Genomic DNA, 15342 nt, shown 5'->3' on the forward strand with positions numbered 1-15342 from the left:
AAACTGCCCCCTAATCCCTGAGACCCCATCATCCAATGGCCTCTCCATCCATCACAGGACCAATTCCTGAGGGAGCAGGGCTTAGCCCAGCTCAGCTTCTGATTGGTTCTCCTGGGTCAGGTGGACACACACCTCAGGTCCAATTAGCTGTGACCTGAGAGAGTAGCACTCACGTGACACCAATATAGTGGCTGAGATTCCTCCTTTTTGGGTGGAGTGGGAGCACTAGGTGGGATTTTTCTCTGCTCTTGGCCCTGGGGCTATTTAGGCTCAAGAAGCCTGGGTGGCTTTTTGAATTTTCTCCCATATTTCTGTCCTTTCATGTTTACTTTAAGAACAGAAACATGATGGAGAGGAAAGGGCTAGAGGCTTTATTCTGGCTTTTACCCTCTGCCCCCCACCTTTTTTTTTTTTTTTTTTTTTTTTTTTGAGTCAAAAGATGGAGGGCCCTGATAGATCTGGACCAAGGGGCAAACAGGATGAGTGTGCCTTGGGGAATTTTGAGGTGAAGGTGGTCCCCTGCTTTGACAGGTGGTTTTATCTTAATACTGCAGATGGATTTTTTCTTTTTTCTTTTGCTTCTCTAGGCACTGTTCAGGTCTCCAGGCCACATTTCCAGCTAACATTCTCTCTGCCTTCCTATAGACAAAGGTGAACCATGCTCTATATGCTACATGTTCTAGGCAACAAATTCCCACAGACTTAGTAGCCTAAAATAATAGAAAGGTATTTTCTCATGGTTCTGGAGGCCAGAAGTCCAAAACCAGCATCAGCTGGGCCACAGTCAAGGTTGCAGCTCCTGTGGATGCTTAGGGGGGAATCCCCTTGCCTCCTCCAGCTCCAGGGCTGCCGGCAGTCCCTGGCTTGCAGACACACCAGGCCAGTCTCTGCAGCCGTGGTCACCATGGTTCCTCCCCTTCTATGCGTGTGGTGTCCCCCAGCTCTCATTTGCAAGTGCACTTGTGGATGGCATCTAGAGTTCACCTGGTGATTCCCGGATAACCTCATCTCAAAACCCTTAATTTAATCATGCCTGCAAAACCTTTACCTTGTCAGGTAACTTCCGCAGGTCCTAGGACTTAGGTCCTGAGATCTTTCAGGGTTACCATCCAGCCCACTACAAGCCCCAAAACTTTCTCCCCCCAGGAGGGTCTAGGCTGGGCAGACGCCCCACAGGATGATCCACCAGAGCCCAGACTGAGGGCCCTTTCTTTTTTTTTTTTTTTTTTGAGGGCCCTTTCTATCATTTGGAATCTTGCTATTCTCCTTTTCTTTTTTAAAGATTTATTTATTTTAGAAAGGGGGCGGTGGAGGGACAGAAGGAGAGAGAGAATCTCCAGCCGACTCCCTGCTGAGCGTGGAGCCCAATGTAGGGCTCTACTCCGGGCTCATTCTCACGACCCTGAGACCATGACCTGAGCCGAAGTCAAGAGTCAGAGGCTTAATCAACTGAGCCATCCAGGTGCCCTGCTCATCTTTTCTTTTTCCTCCTGTTTGTCTTCCCATCAGGAGGAAGCATAAAGACTAACTTCCCCCAGATACATGGAGAGCCACAGGTCTCTGGTGTCTTAAGCCACGAAGCAGGTCCTTGCAGCTCCCTTTTAATAGATTGATTTGCATAAGGAAAGTGAAAGGTTGGAATTTAGACCGTACTGCCCATCCTGAGATCAGGAGTGATTCATTCCCTACCTGCTGCCTCTTCTCTACTTAGAAGTTTTTAGGAAACATCCAGGGCCTCAGAATTTACTCTTCTCCTAGCCATGCAGACTCCACTTCATGCTTCCCAGTACCAGGAAGGCACCCCTGGACTCAGGTGTGTCTTCCCAGACTCCCACTCCACGGTCAAGACCCTGACCCCAGTCGTTCCTCTTCTGGCTTAGTCTCAGCAGTCAGCAATCCCCTGGGCATCCTCATTAGTTGAACTGCTTTCCTGGGTTCCACAGGCAGGCACTTTGCCCCCTGCATGAGGACACACTCACCCGGCCTTTCTGAGCATACAGCCCCTCGGCTCCCGCTGGGCCGGGTCTCAGGAGGGGGATGCTGGGGGGACGTTTAGGTCGGTAGGAGCTGCTGTCTAGACAGCCACCATGTTCTGTTGGGTATGTGGGTCGAAGGGGCAGCAGTAATAGCTTCCCCTTCCTGGGAAGCACAGATCCTCATTCGAAGTTTGAAAAAGCTCTTTACGCTGAATGGCACAGTAGAGCATTTAAAGAACTCAGGCCCTGGAGCCAGACGGCTGGGGTTCAGACTCTAGCGCGGCTACTTCCTAGCGATGTGACGTGAGGCACTTGAACCTGAGCCTCTGTGAGCTAGCCTGCAAAATGGCAGTGATACCAGGATGCAGATGAAATGCCGTAACACGGGTGAAGTGTTTTGTGCAGATTAGCAGCAACTATTATTATCAGTGATATTTCTCCCTAAGCAAGTCAGTGTTGGAAGAGCTGCGACAGTAATTCAGCGCCCAAATGTACTACATATAAAATATTTTATTATAAAAAGCTCACTTGCACGGCACTTTAGAAGGAATAAAATATCTCACACAGCTTTCCTTTGTTGCCCTTACCCAGAAGGCACTAGGAAAGCGTACCAGTAAAGACTCTGATCTTATGCATCACCGGGCCTTGTGCCCTCCGAGAGCCAACAGCTTCAGGGGCTCTGAGAGAGCCCCAGCTGGGCCTCACCCCCACATCATCGATCAGCCTCTTGTTTCACTTCATTCCCGAAACGGCCCCGCGTCCTTTCTAGAAAGCCGAGTCATATCTCCTACCCACAGCTCAGGACTCCGGTGAAGAAAGCAAAGGCATATCTTGTTTTCTTTTTGAAACAAAACAGTCCTAGTGGAAGCAAAACAAAAATCACAACCTAAACCAGCTGCTAGGCATCCTCTCCTGTTTGGAAAGAGAGGTGTTGTGGCCAACAACCCAGAGTTGGGGAAAAACGATGGGGAAGGTGCGTACCCCGCGAGGACCCCGACGGGGTCCACATCCCGAGATCCGAGGCAGCACCTATTCCCGACGCACCTGCCACGTGAGGTTCTGTGGATGTCAGTCAGTCCCTAGTCACTGGACTCCCCACGCCCCCCTCCCTCACCCCCATCCACATCAATCTGTATGCATCTGCCCCCTCCGCTCCTCAATTGCAGCTGAAGTGGCTTCACGGGGGGTCCGTGGCGTGGAGGGTGAGCGACCGGAGGAACACACCTGAGCGGGGCCGTCAGTCAGGTGGCCGGGCATCAGGAGCCTTCTGCTGGACTTCATCATACTGTGGTGGGGGGGTCAAAGGCTCGATGGAGGGAGGAGGGACGTTTTTGTCCGGGAGGCTGATCCTGAAGTCTTTGAGGTGAAGCTTTTCGGATTTAATCCTTCGAACTTTGAGTGGCTTTAGGCGTTTGGCCAACTTGGAGTTCTGCCTGTCGGGTGGATTCCCCGGGCTGGTCTCCACGTTGGCCCTGGCAGCTGTGGGGCTCGTCTCGTCAAGACCCGTCAAGGACTCATAGGACGGGAGAGAGATGCTCATCCTCGGGTTCTGGTCCAGTTCCCTCGCTTCTGAGTAGTTTGTGTTCATCACTTCCTCGTAACTGGGGACATAGTACCTGGAGGAGGCGTCCTCCTCCTCCTCCTGGCTGCAAGACAACAAGCACCAACATGGAGAGTGTTAGCATGTGCTCCCGCCATATTGAAAATCACAAGTAGATGAACTCCGGATCCTGTGTCAGCACCGGGTCCACATACACCAGCCTTGTGAACAACCCGTGGGTGCCAAAAGTAATAAAAGCTAACACTTGAACCGTGTGCTAGGCGTCAGGTACTGTGCTAAGTACTTTAACACATATCAACCAGTTTCATCTTCCTAACAATGCTATGAGTTAGGTACTATTTTCATACCCATTTTATGGATGGGGAAACGGATACGTCAAGGTTATGTGACTTGGTCATGTACGTGGGAAGTGGGAGAGCAGGAACTGAATGCCACACTCAACGACTACACTGGATGATCTGGAAGTGTTAACACGAGGAAGTGTGAACCCCCCTTTGCTTTTAAGACTCATGCTTAACCACATGCCAGATGGACTGTTCTGGCGCCAAGCTGGGTCCTTTTGCCAAAGGCCACACAAACGTGCACGAAGCAGCAGCCAGTTTGAAGCAGAATGGTTGTCCCCAGGTAGAGAAGGAATGTCGACTATAAAATTTATATGTATTTCAAGGTATTCTGTAATTTTGTCTTCCAAGTTCACTATAAGGCTCAAAGGTCTTATCCTCAGGCTTAGTCTCCTTTGACTGTTGAAAGAGAAAACCAGAAAGTCAGGTGTCTTTTTTTTCTTTCTTTTTTTTTTTTTTACACATGTTGAGGGAATAGTGCCATAAGCCATAGTCCAGGACTCTGCACTTGAACCTGTAGGGTGATAGTGGTCAACATCAGCCCCTCCCTGTTTGTCCAGGCCTACCTCTCATTTCCCTTAGCATGTGTGTGCTCCTGGCTAGGGTGGGGAATTAGGGGAGACTGATTCTCCTTCTTTGTTCTTTTCTGTATTTCCTGAGTTTTCGAGAATATGTGTGCATGATCTTTTATTATCAGAAAATAGGTTTCGTTTTTCCAAGCCAAAAACAACTCCCTTCCCACTAGAAGGATGACAAAGTTGCAGAAAATCTAAACACAGGAAAACCTAAGGCAGAAAAGAAAACCGTCCCATCTCCTTCCACCTGGAGACAACCACTGTTAATACTCTGTTGTACACCTTTCCAGACCCCCCTCTAATCCCACAGCTGCAACATTTGATGCGATTAGGACCTCACCACAGATGCCGTGTTGTAACCTCCCTTTCTCACCACGGTGCATATGGTCCCGCACTAGCAACTACAGCTCAGCAATGGCTGTGCAGAATGCCACCGAGTGGGCGTGCCATGATTTAGCTTGAATGGTGGATATTTAGGTTGTTTCTCAATTTTTTGCTGTTCTAAGCAACGCTCTGATAAACCTAAGGGCACAGACTCCTTTGCACTTGCGTGATTTTTTCTCCCAAGGGTGAACTCGTAGGAACAGAATGGATAGGAACACGCATCTTCAATATCTCCTCTCACTGTGAAAACTCCTCTTCAGAAAGGTTGTGTCAGTCAATACCCCCATCAGTGACCCATTTCCCCACAGCTCTCCAACACCGAGGGCTGCCCGGCTTGGCCATTAAGATAGGCAAAGAATAACGACACCTTCTTTTTGTTTGCATTTCGTGACGAATGAGGTTGGACATCTATTGTCTGAACATCTATGAGATGCTTGCTTGTATCCTTTGTCCCTTTTCCTACTGATATGCTCCCCTGTCATACTCATTTGCAAGGGCTCTTTTTCTAGTAGGGATGTCAACCTTCATCATGTGTTCCCCGATTTATTGCTTATCTCTTAAATGTGTTTGTGGCATTTTTGTCCAAATAGAACACTGGTTCCCAACCTTTTCAACGCAAAGCACGTACACACAGCCCGTCTGGAGGCTCTGGCTGCCCTGGGCCCCATGCAGCTTTCCTGCTGGTGTCAAAATCTTGATACACCTGTAATCTATTCATACCGCATGATTTGGGAAACTCTGGGATAGAAGTATAAAGTTATTTGGAAAATTATAAACTGCTTTACAAAGCCTTAGTGGGGGAAAGTGGGAAGGCAGAGCCTCCTAGACTAAAGCAGTCTCGTCAGTGAACGTTGTGGGTGTGAGTGTGTGTGTGTGTGTGTGTGTGTGTGTCCATCCCCCAGTCCGAGGGCGGTCAGCCCGTCCTCACCTGTCTTCCTCCCGGCCGTGTGGCTCGACCCCTGGCTGGTGCTGGATGTGGGCCATCTCCTCGCCTTGATGCTGCTTCCTCTTGTCCCGGATGCTCAGGCAGATGGAGAGCAGAAGCAGCATCACCCCAGCCCCGACCAGCACGTAGGCCACGGAGAAGGTCTTGCTCTTGAGAATGCCACTGCCTATCTCTGTCTTGTTGTTCCCCTGAGCTGTCGGCTTTTCGTGGGCACTGAACCCGGGCACCAGGTTCCACATGGCCATGATGACCCCGAGAACCAGCATCCCCAGGCCGATGGCGGTCAGCGCATAGTGGGAGCCGTTGGCCTTCGACTGGGCCATCATGCCAGTGGGAGCGGGCCGAGGGCCGGTGCAAAGCAAGAAAGTAAATAAATGAGCGCACCAGCAGCCGCAGCAAGAACAACAGAAACCCCTTCAACGCACGGAACGAAATCCCTAGTGCCGCCCTAAAGAAGCAGCGGCTGCGCTCTCGAGGGACGGCTTCCAGCAAATTCGAGGCATCCTGCGTGGACAGCTGCGGCCGAGAGGTCTGGAAGGAAAGCAGAAAGAAGAGAGAGGAGGCTCAGTTCGGATTCCGGACGCGTTTGTGGACGCAGCGGCGCACTCTTGAAGGAGTCCCAGAGCGGGACCGAGCCGCGCGCTGGCCGGGCCTGGCCGCTGATGCATTCCAGATGGCTTACGTGCCTGCAGAAGGAGGGCTGATCCGCCTACCCCACCCGAAAAGGAAAAGCCAGACCTTTCCATGCAGGAGACCAGAGAGGTCAGCACTCTGGGGCCTGAAAACATTTTGTGGAATTTAATGAAGTGCAGTGAAATCTCGGCGGGCACGGGGTCCAGCGAGGAGCGTGAACGATGGTGTGCGTGAGCCGTGGTCAGTAGCTGTACCCAAATCGCCTGGGCGACGGGCATCCATCGGGGGTGTGTCCCAGTCCACACGGCCTGTGGGCTGCTCCTCACCCTCCATGGCTCCCCATTTCCTGCAGCAGAAAATCTGGGCTCCTGGAGTCACGCGTGTGACCGCCTCTCCCCCCTCATCTCTCACCTCGCCCTTCTCTGCACACCCCCCTCCAGCGTTTCTGCAGTTCTCTGGTCCCCCCTCCTCAGCTGCCCCTTCTGTGGACTCCCACAGGCCACCAGTGACTACTGTGGCCAGTCTCTCTCTTCCCATGACACATCTCTGTGCCCAGAACACAGCAGGGACTCCAAACATGTCTGCTCAATCACTGAATGAAATGAATGGAAGCCACCTGAAGTCTACCTGCAAGACTCGCCTCCCTTCAGCCCCACGGAGTTTCGCTTTTCTTAAAGGGGCAGAAGCCAGCCTATTCACCATCTTAGCTGCTGTGCCCAGCTGGGCGAGAAACCCTCTTCCCACGAAGCAGCTCAGAGACCTTGTGCTCAAGGAAACAAGCCCACCGTCCTGGGATTCCACAACCATTTGTAAGCTGGGAGAGTGAGCCAGATAAGCAAGTCACCTGAAGGTTTAGCTCAGAACCCTTTCAGGGGCCAGGAGGACCAGTGAGCAGCACCCTTCCTGGCTAACTGCTCCTCAGTACATTATTCCCAGGCCAGCGACCTTTGCAGAACAGTAAAGCCTGACAGATGTTTGGATGGGCAAGGTCCTATTTTCAACTCTGCATTCTTTCCGATCTTTCCAGAAGGACGGCCAACCAGGCCACTTGAAATCTAATGCTGCAGAGATATTTTCTCATCAAACAACGGGCTCAATCTGAAAGTGGCCACTTTGTTAAAAAAATACTCTAAAAATATTTGGGATAATATCCTTTATCGGCTTGAGGTCTGTTCCTTCTTTTTTTTTTTTTTCACTCCACAAATATTTCTTGTGCATCTGCTAAGCAGTGTTAGGCACTGGAGGGACACTGGTGAGCAAGTTAAGGGTTAGTGGGGCTCTGGGCCAGCAGAAAAGTCTACAAGGAGTAACGACAAAGTGGGAAGAAAGTCTAGAAACTGTGGAATTTGGTAGGTGGGTGTCCTAACTCAGGCTGAAGGGCGTATGGAAAGTCTCTGTGAGAGACAAGTCCCACTTCAGATAAGAGGGTCTGCACCCGGATGGTGCAGTGCTAAATGCACACGTGCACACCCACATATACATGCATACTGATGTGTGAACATGTATGTGTAGGCATGCAGGGCACTGAACAGGGATCCCATCCCACTGCAGACAGTTGCTGTGGATCAGCTACCTAACACACGAGGGTATTTGTTTCCCAAATATCACTCATAGCCAGCAAGGGAAAGGATGAGGGCTTTAGCAGTTCTGCCAAATGGCCAGAGGAGGAGGAGGAGGGCACAGTGGTGCGGAGGTGCAGCCGGAAGCTGGTGTGGGAAGCAGGAGATGAAAAAGCCCATGACTGAGCACCTGCTAGGGGTCCAGCAGGTAGGCCTTGTCCTTGGGAGGTGGAGAGTGTGTTTTCTAAACCAGTGACTGGGGCTACTTTAACCTCCTACCCTCCCTGCTCTCTCGACTCAAGCTTTGCCTTACCTGTCACATGAGTAAAACAAGCCCCAGATGAGAGTCACCAAAAGAGATGAAAATGTCGGGATTCACACATTTGGGCCTGTTAAATGGTCAGTGATGGAAAACAGGCAATAATACCCAATGTGGGTAATGGTGTTGGGATAAGCGATTTTATACAATTTTTCCGGACGGCAAATTTTGGCACTGATGGATCAAAAGTTTCAAAAATGCTTATACCCTTTGGCTCTGTAATTCCAACTTCTAAGAATTATGTACAAGGCAAGGATATTCATTGTAGCTTTGTAGCAGTGAGAAACTAGAAACTGTCTCAATAGCCAATAATCTGCATCTGGTTAAATAAAACATGGTACACGTGCTGGTTAAATTATGGTTTTAAGCCAGCTAACGATACATTTTAAAGTCAAAGTTAAAAAAAAAAAAGTATGTTCAGTGTGATTCTAATTTTTAAGAAGTTCTATATACACATCTGTATACATAAATATATAGGAAGGAAGACTGGATGATCCTCCTTACGTTAAAATAAACAAGAGACAGAAGATTTTCATATATACAAACATATATGTAAAAATCTCAGGCAAGACACATTCCAAACTTAGCAATGATTGCTTCAGAGAATAGAGAGGGCTTGGGAAGTATACCTGTTACTCTGTTTCTGTATTTTGGATTTGTTACAATCAGAAGGTGTTGTTGCAAGGCAAAGCAGTTATGAACTTTGGAACCAGGCTGCCTGGGCTCAGATCCTCACTCCCAACTTTCCCAGCTGTGTGGCTTTGGCAAATTACTTAACCTCTCTGTGGCTCAGCTTCCACAACTGTAAAAGGAGACCAAGTCTTTCTGGTATTCACCTCATAGGAGAGTTATGATAAGTGAACAAGAAAACATACATAAAGCACCTAGATTTATATGTGACCAGCACATAGCAAGTTCTTCTAGAAAGGTTTGTTATTTAATTTTATTTAAAGCTTGCATTCCCAGTGGGGTGAGACCACCCACGGTGGGCGGGGGCAAAAATTCGTTCTTGGGGATGGTGTAATATAGTCTTAGATATTACAATGGTTTGTGGCCCTCCACCATACATTAACAGACACACAGGATATCTGCAGTATTAAAATTTCATGGGATGGGGGTAAAATGGGGGCATTACAAAAACAATGTCTAAAAAGACTTTAGGGAACAATACTGGGAAAAAAGGCTGAGAAACACTTATGTTTTTCTTTTTTTAAAGATTTTATTTATTTATTTGACAGAGAGAGACACAGCGAGAGAGGGAACACAAGCAGGGGGAGCGGGAGAGGGAGAAGCAGGCCTCCCACTGAGCGGGGAGCCTGATGTGGGGCTCGATCCCAGGACCCTGGGATCATGACCTGAGCCGAAGGCAGACGCTTAACTGACTGAGCCACCCAGGCGCCCCGAAACACTTATGTTTTATATTAAATTTCAAAACACTCAGATTATGCATTCCATGGTCTTTTTAGTTGTTTTCTGCACGGTGGGATTAGAGTGATTTTTATTTTCTTTTTCTTACTGGGAGAGTAACAATCGGAAACACACAAATGTGTATGTGTTGGTTTTAGAATAAAAAAATGAAATAAAGGTTTTTGTGTTTTGGGTTCGTGGCAGGGTTATGTGTCCTGGGGGTCGCTTAAAATTGTCCGTCGATTCTGCCCTCCCTCTGGGGACCAGGACCCTGGTGGGTTCACCAGGGGTGTGGAACCCAGCTCCTGAGCTGCAGCTGCTGGCTGTTTATCTTGTTTCTGGCTTGTTGACCCATGTTATATTTAGTAAGGTGTTCTTTCCCTTTCAAAAATATGGAAAGAAGCTAATTTTGTGCTTAGAGGATTTGGACCACATAGTTTCCAACACATCCCTAAAACAGAGCAGCCTTGGCGGGCAGACCCGGGTCCCAGCTCCGCCAGACTCACCTCTGGCTGGACTCTGGCTCATGTTCGGGGAGGCCCTAAAGGATAAGTGAGTGATCCTATACCTGGGTTTTCAAGAAGAGTGGTTAATCTGTTAAGAGAGGCACCTACCTGTTGTTTCGTGGGGGCGCTCAGGGCAGGCCTGAAAACAACTCTTCATGCTAAACTTTTGAGTTAAGGACCCACCTGTAAAAAACCAGAAACACAGCTTTCTAATCAAGCTGTGAGCATTTCAATTTGAGACGCTTATGAGGGAGGAATGTGTTTTTGTTTTTTCTTGGCGGGGTGGGGGCATAGGTCGGGCTGGAGGCACAAGCGAGAAAAGTTGTACCAAAAAGTGGGACCGCAGAAGGATGACAGTCTGGTAGCTGCGTTTACCAGACCCTTCTGCGGTTTTATCTGTCTTCCACAAGTGCCCCGGAGGCTAAAAGAAGAGGAAACATTCCCCCAAGTCATTTTATGAGCAGTGTATAACCTTGATACCAAAACCAAACAAGGACAAGGCAAGAAAGGAAAATGACAGGCCAATCTGATCTGTCTGCACACAAACAAAAATCCTAAACAAAATACCAGCAAATGGAATTCCACAATGTGAGAAAGGAATCCATCAACATCCTAGAGGAGAACGCAGACGGCAACCTCTGTGACCTCTGTGACAAGCAACTTCTTGCTAGACACGTCTCCAAAGGCCAGGGAAACAAAAGCAAAAATGATCTATTGGGACTTCATCAAGATAAAAGGCTTTTGCACAACAAAGGAAACAATCAGCAAAACCAAAAGACTACCGACAGAATGGAAGAAGATATTTGTGATGCCTTATCAGATAAAGGGCTAGTATCCAAAATCTATAAAGAACTTATCAAACTCAACACCCAAAGAACAAATAATCCAGTCAAGAAATGGACAGAAGACATGAACAGACATTTCTCCAAGTAAGACATACAAATGGCCGACACATGAAAAAATGCTCCACATCACTCAGCACCAGGGAAATACAAATCAAAACCACAACGAGATACCACCTCACACGAGTCAGAATGGCTAAAATTAACAAGTCAGGAAACGACAGATGTTGGCGAGGATGCGGAGAAAGGGGAACCCTCCTACACTGTTGGTGGGAATGCAAGCTGGTGCAGCCACTCTGGAAAACAATATGGAGGTTCCTCAGAAACGTTGAAAATAGAGCTACCCTACGACCCAGCAATTGCACTACTGGGTATTTACCCCGAAGATACAAATGTAGTGATCCGAAGGGGCACCTGCACCCCAATGTTTATAGCAGCAATGTCCACAATAGCCAAACTATGGAAAGAGCCAAGATGTCCATCAACAGATGAATGGATAAAGAAGATGTGGTATATATATATACAATGGAATATTATTCAGCCGTCAAAAAAATGAAATTTTGCCATTTGCAACAACATGGATGGAACTAGAGGGTATTATGCTGAGCAAAATAAGTCTTTCAGAGAAAGACAATTATCATATGATCTCACTCATGTGGAATTTAAGAAACAAAACAGGAGCATAGGGGGAGGGAGGGAAAAATAAAATAAGACAAAATCAGAGAGGGAGACAAACCATAAGAGACTCTTAATCATAGGAAATACACTGAGGGTTGCTGGAGGGGAGCTGGGGGGGAATGGGGTAACTGGGTGATGGGCATTAAGGAGGGCATGTGACGGAATGAGCACTGGGTGTTATATGCAACTGATGAATCTCTGAACTCTACCTCTGAAACTAATAATACACTATATGTTAATTAATTAAATTTAAATAAATTAATTAGTTTTAAAAAGATAAATACATAATACATCACAATCAAGTTGGGTTTATCCCAAGTATGTAGGATTGGTTCAACATTAGAAAATCAAATAAGGCCATGCACCAGGAGAAAGGATAAGCCATGACAGCATTATTCCGCGAGTCCCACGCAGCCACGAATATGTCATCCGCAGCTATGTGCACCAACGTGGCCCATTCTGACAAACGTGACATTGAACAGAAAAGCAAATGCAGCATGTTTCCACTTCTGTGATGTTCCAAACCAGGTAAAACCAAACAATATATGGGTGTTTATTTATTACATTATTCCTTACACTTCACAGATACCTTATAGAGACCCTTTTCATTGGCTGAATTACTTTGTAATAGGAATTTCCAACACCCATCAACACCTTTCCACCACTCTTCGCATAAATTCCAAACTCCTTTCCTGTGGCCTCAAGCCCCACCAGATTGGATTGGCTCCTGCCTTTCTCATATCTTCTCTCTTGGCTCACCAACCCTCAGTGCTTCTGTTCTGTTTTTTACCCACACCAAGCACGTTCTGCCACAGGGCCTTTGTACTTGCTGTTCCCCATGCCTGAAACACTTCCATCTGTCTCTTTGGTCTGGCTACTTCTTTTTTTAAATTAATTTTTCTTAAAGATTTTATTTATTTATTTGAGAGAGAGAGTGAGAGAGAGAGAGAGAGAGCACAAGAGGGAGGAGCGGGAGAGGGAGAAGCAGACTCCCTGCCGAGCAGGGAGCCCGATGCGGGACTCGATCCCGGGACTCCAGGATCATGACCTGAGTCGAAGGCAGTCGCTTAACCAACTGAGCCACCCAGGCGCCCTGGTCTGGCTACTTCTTTACTACTTCTGTCTCTCAGCTCAAATGCCACCTCCTCAGGGAGGATTTCCTTAACCATTCTATATAAAATGTCTCTCCATAACCCAGCTACTCTTAAGCCCCATGCTTGGTTCCTTGATGACATTTCTTCCCATGGATGGATGACATTACCTCACAATCTATAATAGTATTGTTTCGCTTTCTTGTTGGCTCCCTGTCTCCCCCAGTGGAGGATAAACTCCCCGAATGAAAGTTCTCGTTAGGGAACCTAACAGGTGCTTAATAACTATTGGTAGAATGAATATCTGGCAAGTTAAAAAGTTTGACCAATATCCCGTTTCAATTTGGGGAAATTCCTAGTCCACGGTTGGCACCGAGGGGGAGAGGATTAGTTTGAGCAACTTTCCGGAGTATCTGTAAACAAACGATTTGCCAGCAACATGGGAGAGGTGCCCAGGCTAGATGTGACTTCCATTCTGACCCAAGAAGGTGACTCTACCAACATGCCCTGGTGGAGGGTTTTTTTTTTTATATATATAGATTATTTATTTATTTGTCAGAATGAGAGAGAGCACAAGCAGGGGGAGCAGCAGGAGAGGGAGAAGCAGGCTCCCTGCTGAGCAAGGAGCTCAATATGGGTCTCGATCCCAGGACTCTGGGATCATGGCCTGAGCCGAAGGCAGGCGCTTGACTGACTGAGCCAGGCATCCCTCCATGGTGGAGTTTCAGGTTTCAGCGTTCCCTTGTGTTCCTAGGCAGAAGTCTGCAGGGGTGAGAGCCCGAGCCTCCCTCCTTTTGGGCAGCCTCTGTCTTCCCTCCCACCAGGCACCCTTGGCGAACCAGAGCCAGCAGGGATGTCCGGGGTGGGGGCGGATAGTCACAGCTCTGGACTTTAGAGCACTCCACCTGGTTGAGACCCGAGTGTGGCCATCCCGCACCTGGACTGGAGTCTCTATGAATCTAATGTGAAGACAATGCTTTGAATAAATTGAACAAAAGAAAGAAAGAAAGAAAAAAAAGAAACGGTGCTGTCCTTGCTGAGGCAGAGCAAAGGGTCCCAAGTGATAGCTAAGCCTTCCCTTGTCCCGTTCCCAGAATTTCTGAATCCCAGAAATTCTATGGGGATTTGGAAAGCAGGGATCTGATCTAGACCCCTGCGTGGACATCAAGCTTGCCCCCTGGCCCTGGAAGGCACAGTTCCAGGAGCGCCTGGCCCGGCCCGGCTGCCTTTCGTGGGGAGGGGAATCTCAGCGGTCCGAGGTGCCTGGCAGCTTGACCAGATCCCAGGACAAAGAGGCTCCTTGACCAGTCTCCCTGTGCCCCAACCTCTGCCTGCCAAGCTGCATAACTGGGAAAGGGATCCCCAGCTGCATTCCCAGGGAACCAGGCCACATTCCCATCACAAAGGAAGAACTCAGTGGGGGCCTCTGGGCCAAGTTTCAGCCCCTAGTCACTTTGGTCACCAAGTTCCGGTCCCAGGCAGTGGGGGACGGGAGGAGAAAGGCGCTGAGCCACCACCACCATGCTGCCCCAGTCCTGCCTGGGCATTTCAGGCCACCTCCCTACCAACCAAGGTCAAAGATGTCAGGTTCCCATTCTTTGAGAACAAGTTTTTGTAGCTTGAGCATTCAGGAAAAATGAAGTGCAGTGAGTGCAAATGAGTCATAAAGGTAGAGGGGAGGAGAGAGGGCTGCCTGGGCCCGAGAAAGCTGACGGGGGTAAAAGGAAAGAAGGGATGTGCAGGAATCTGCCAGGCAGAGCGGTAATTATAGGAATAGTAGTATAAGTACCAGCAGCATCCACCCTTCAAGGAATGATTAGCCCCACTATCTGTGAGTCTCAGAGAGGTTACGTAATTTGCCCTCGGTCACACAGCTCTAGGCAGCAGGCAAGATTCACAATCAAATCCCCACTGACTTTGCAGTGTACCTCCTCCTCTCGCACCACACCCCTCCCTGGGCAGGGCGGGCAGGCCAGCAGTGAGCACTGCACTTCATCCTCAGAGAGATTTCGTCACAAAAGCACTGGGGGTAACAGATGTGCCTTTGTGAAACTGGCTTTCTAGAGAGTTTGAGTCCAACAATTCCCGGGTTCCTATTGTGTGCCAGGGCTTTGGGAGACACACATCCATGCACAATCCTTCGAGAGCTATTATATTTGTTTTACAGATAAGGACACCGAGGTTCAGAGAGGTAAAGTAACTAATCCAAAGTTACACAGCTAGTACAAGGCAGGGATAAAGTATGTCTGATTCCAAAACCCATGCTTTTAATCACCAGCACTGCTAAAATGGGGCTTAACAGGAGGCTAGAGAGAGAGCAACAAATTAGCTTTGGAGCAGGTGGGGGAAGGAAGATAGAGCGGCAGCTGGGGGCGCCTGGGTGGCTCAGTCGGTTAAGCATCTGCCTTCGGCTCGGGGCTGCTTCTCCGTCTCCCTCTGCCCTTCCCCCCCTGCTTGTGTGCCCTCTCTCTCTCTCTCTCTCAAATAAATAAAACCTTAAAAAAAAAAAAAAGCAGCCGCTTTG

General features: G+C 48.5%; 1 protein-coding gene across 2 annotated transcripts in view; it reads right to left on the bottom strand.

The window, feature by feature from the left end:
* Positions 1-355: 355 nt before the first annotated feature.
* Positions 356-15342, bottom strand: part of TMEM51 (transmembrane protein 51) — a 57419-nt gene continuing 42432 nt past the window's right edge. The window contains exons 2-4 of one of the 2 annotated variants that reach the window (XM_045898648.3): positions 10316-10390; positions 5766-6314; positions 356-3622 (exon numbers count right to left, since the gene is read on the bottom strand). In XM_045898648.3, the coding sequence (XP_045754604.1) occupies positions 3214-3622; positions 5766-6109 (753 nt within the window). In that variant the 5' untranslated portion in view covers positions 6110-6314; positions 10316-10390 and the 3' untranslated portion in view covers positions 356-3213. The remainder of the gene's footprint in view (positions 3623-5765; positions 6315-10315; positions 10391-15342) is intronic. The other variant, XM_045898647.3, reaches the window with a different exon arrangement.

The sequence above is a fragment of the Mirounga angustirostris genome, unplaced genomic scaffold (assembly GCF_029215605.1).
Source record: "Mirounga angustirostris isolate CCGP_5_RB_7025 unplaced genomic scaffold, mMirAng1.0.hap1 SCAF_4, whole genome shotgun sequence".
Lineage (NCBI taxonomy): Eukaryota > Metazoa > Chordata > Mammalia > Carnivora > Phocidae > Mirounga > Mirounga angustirostris.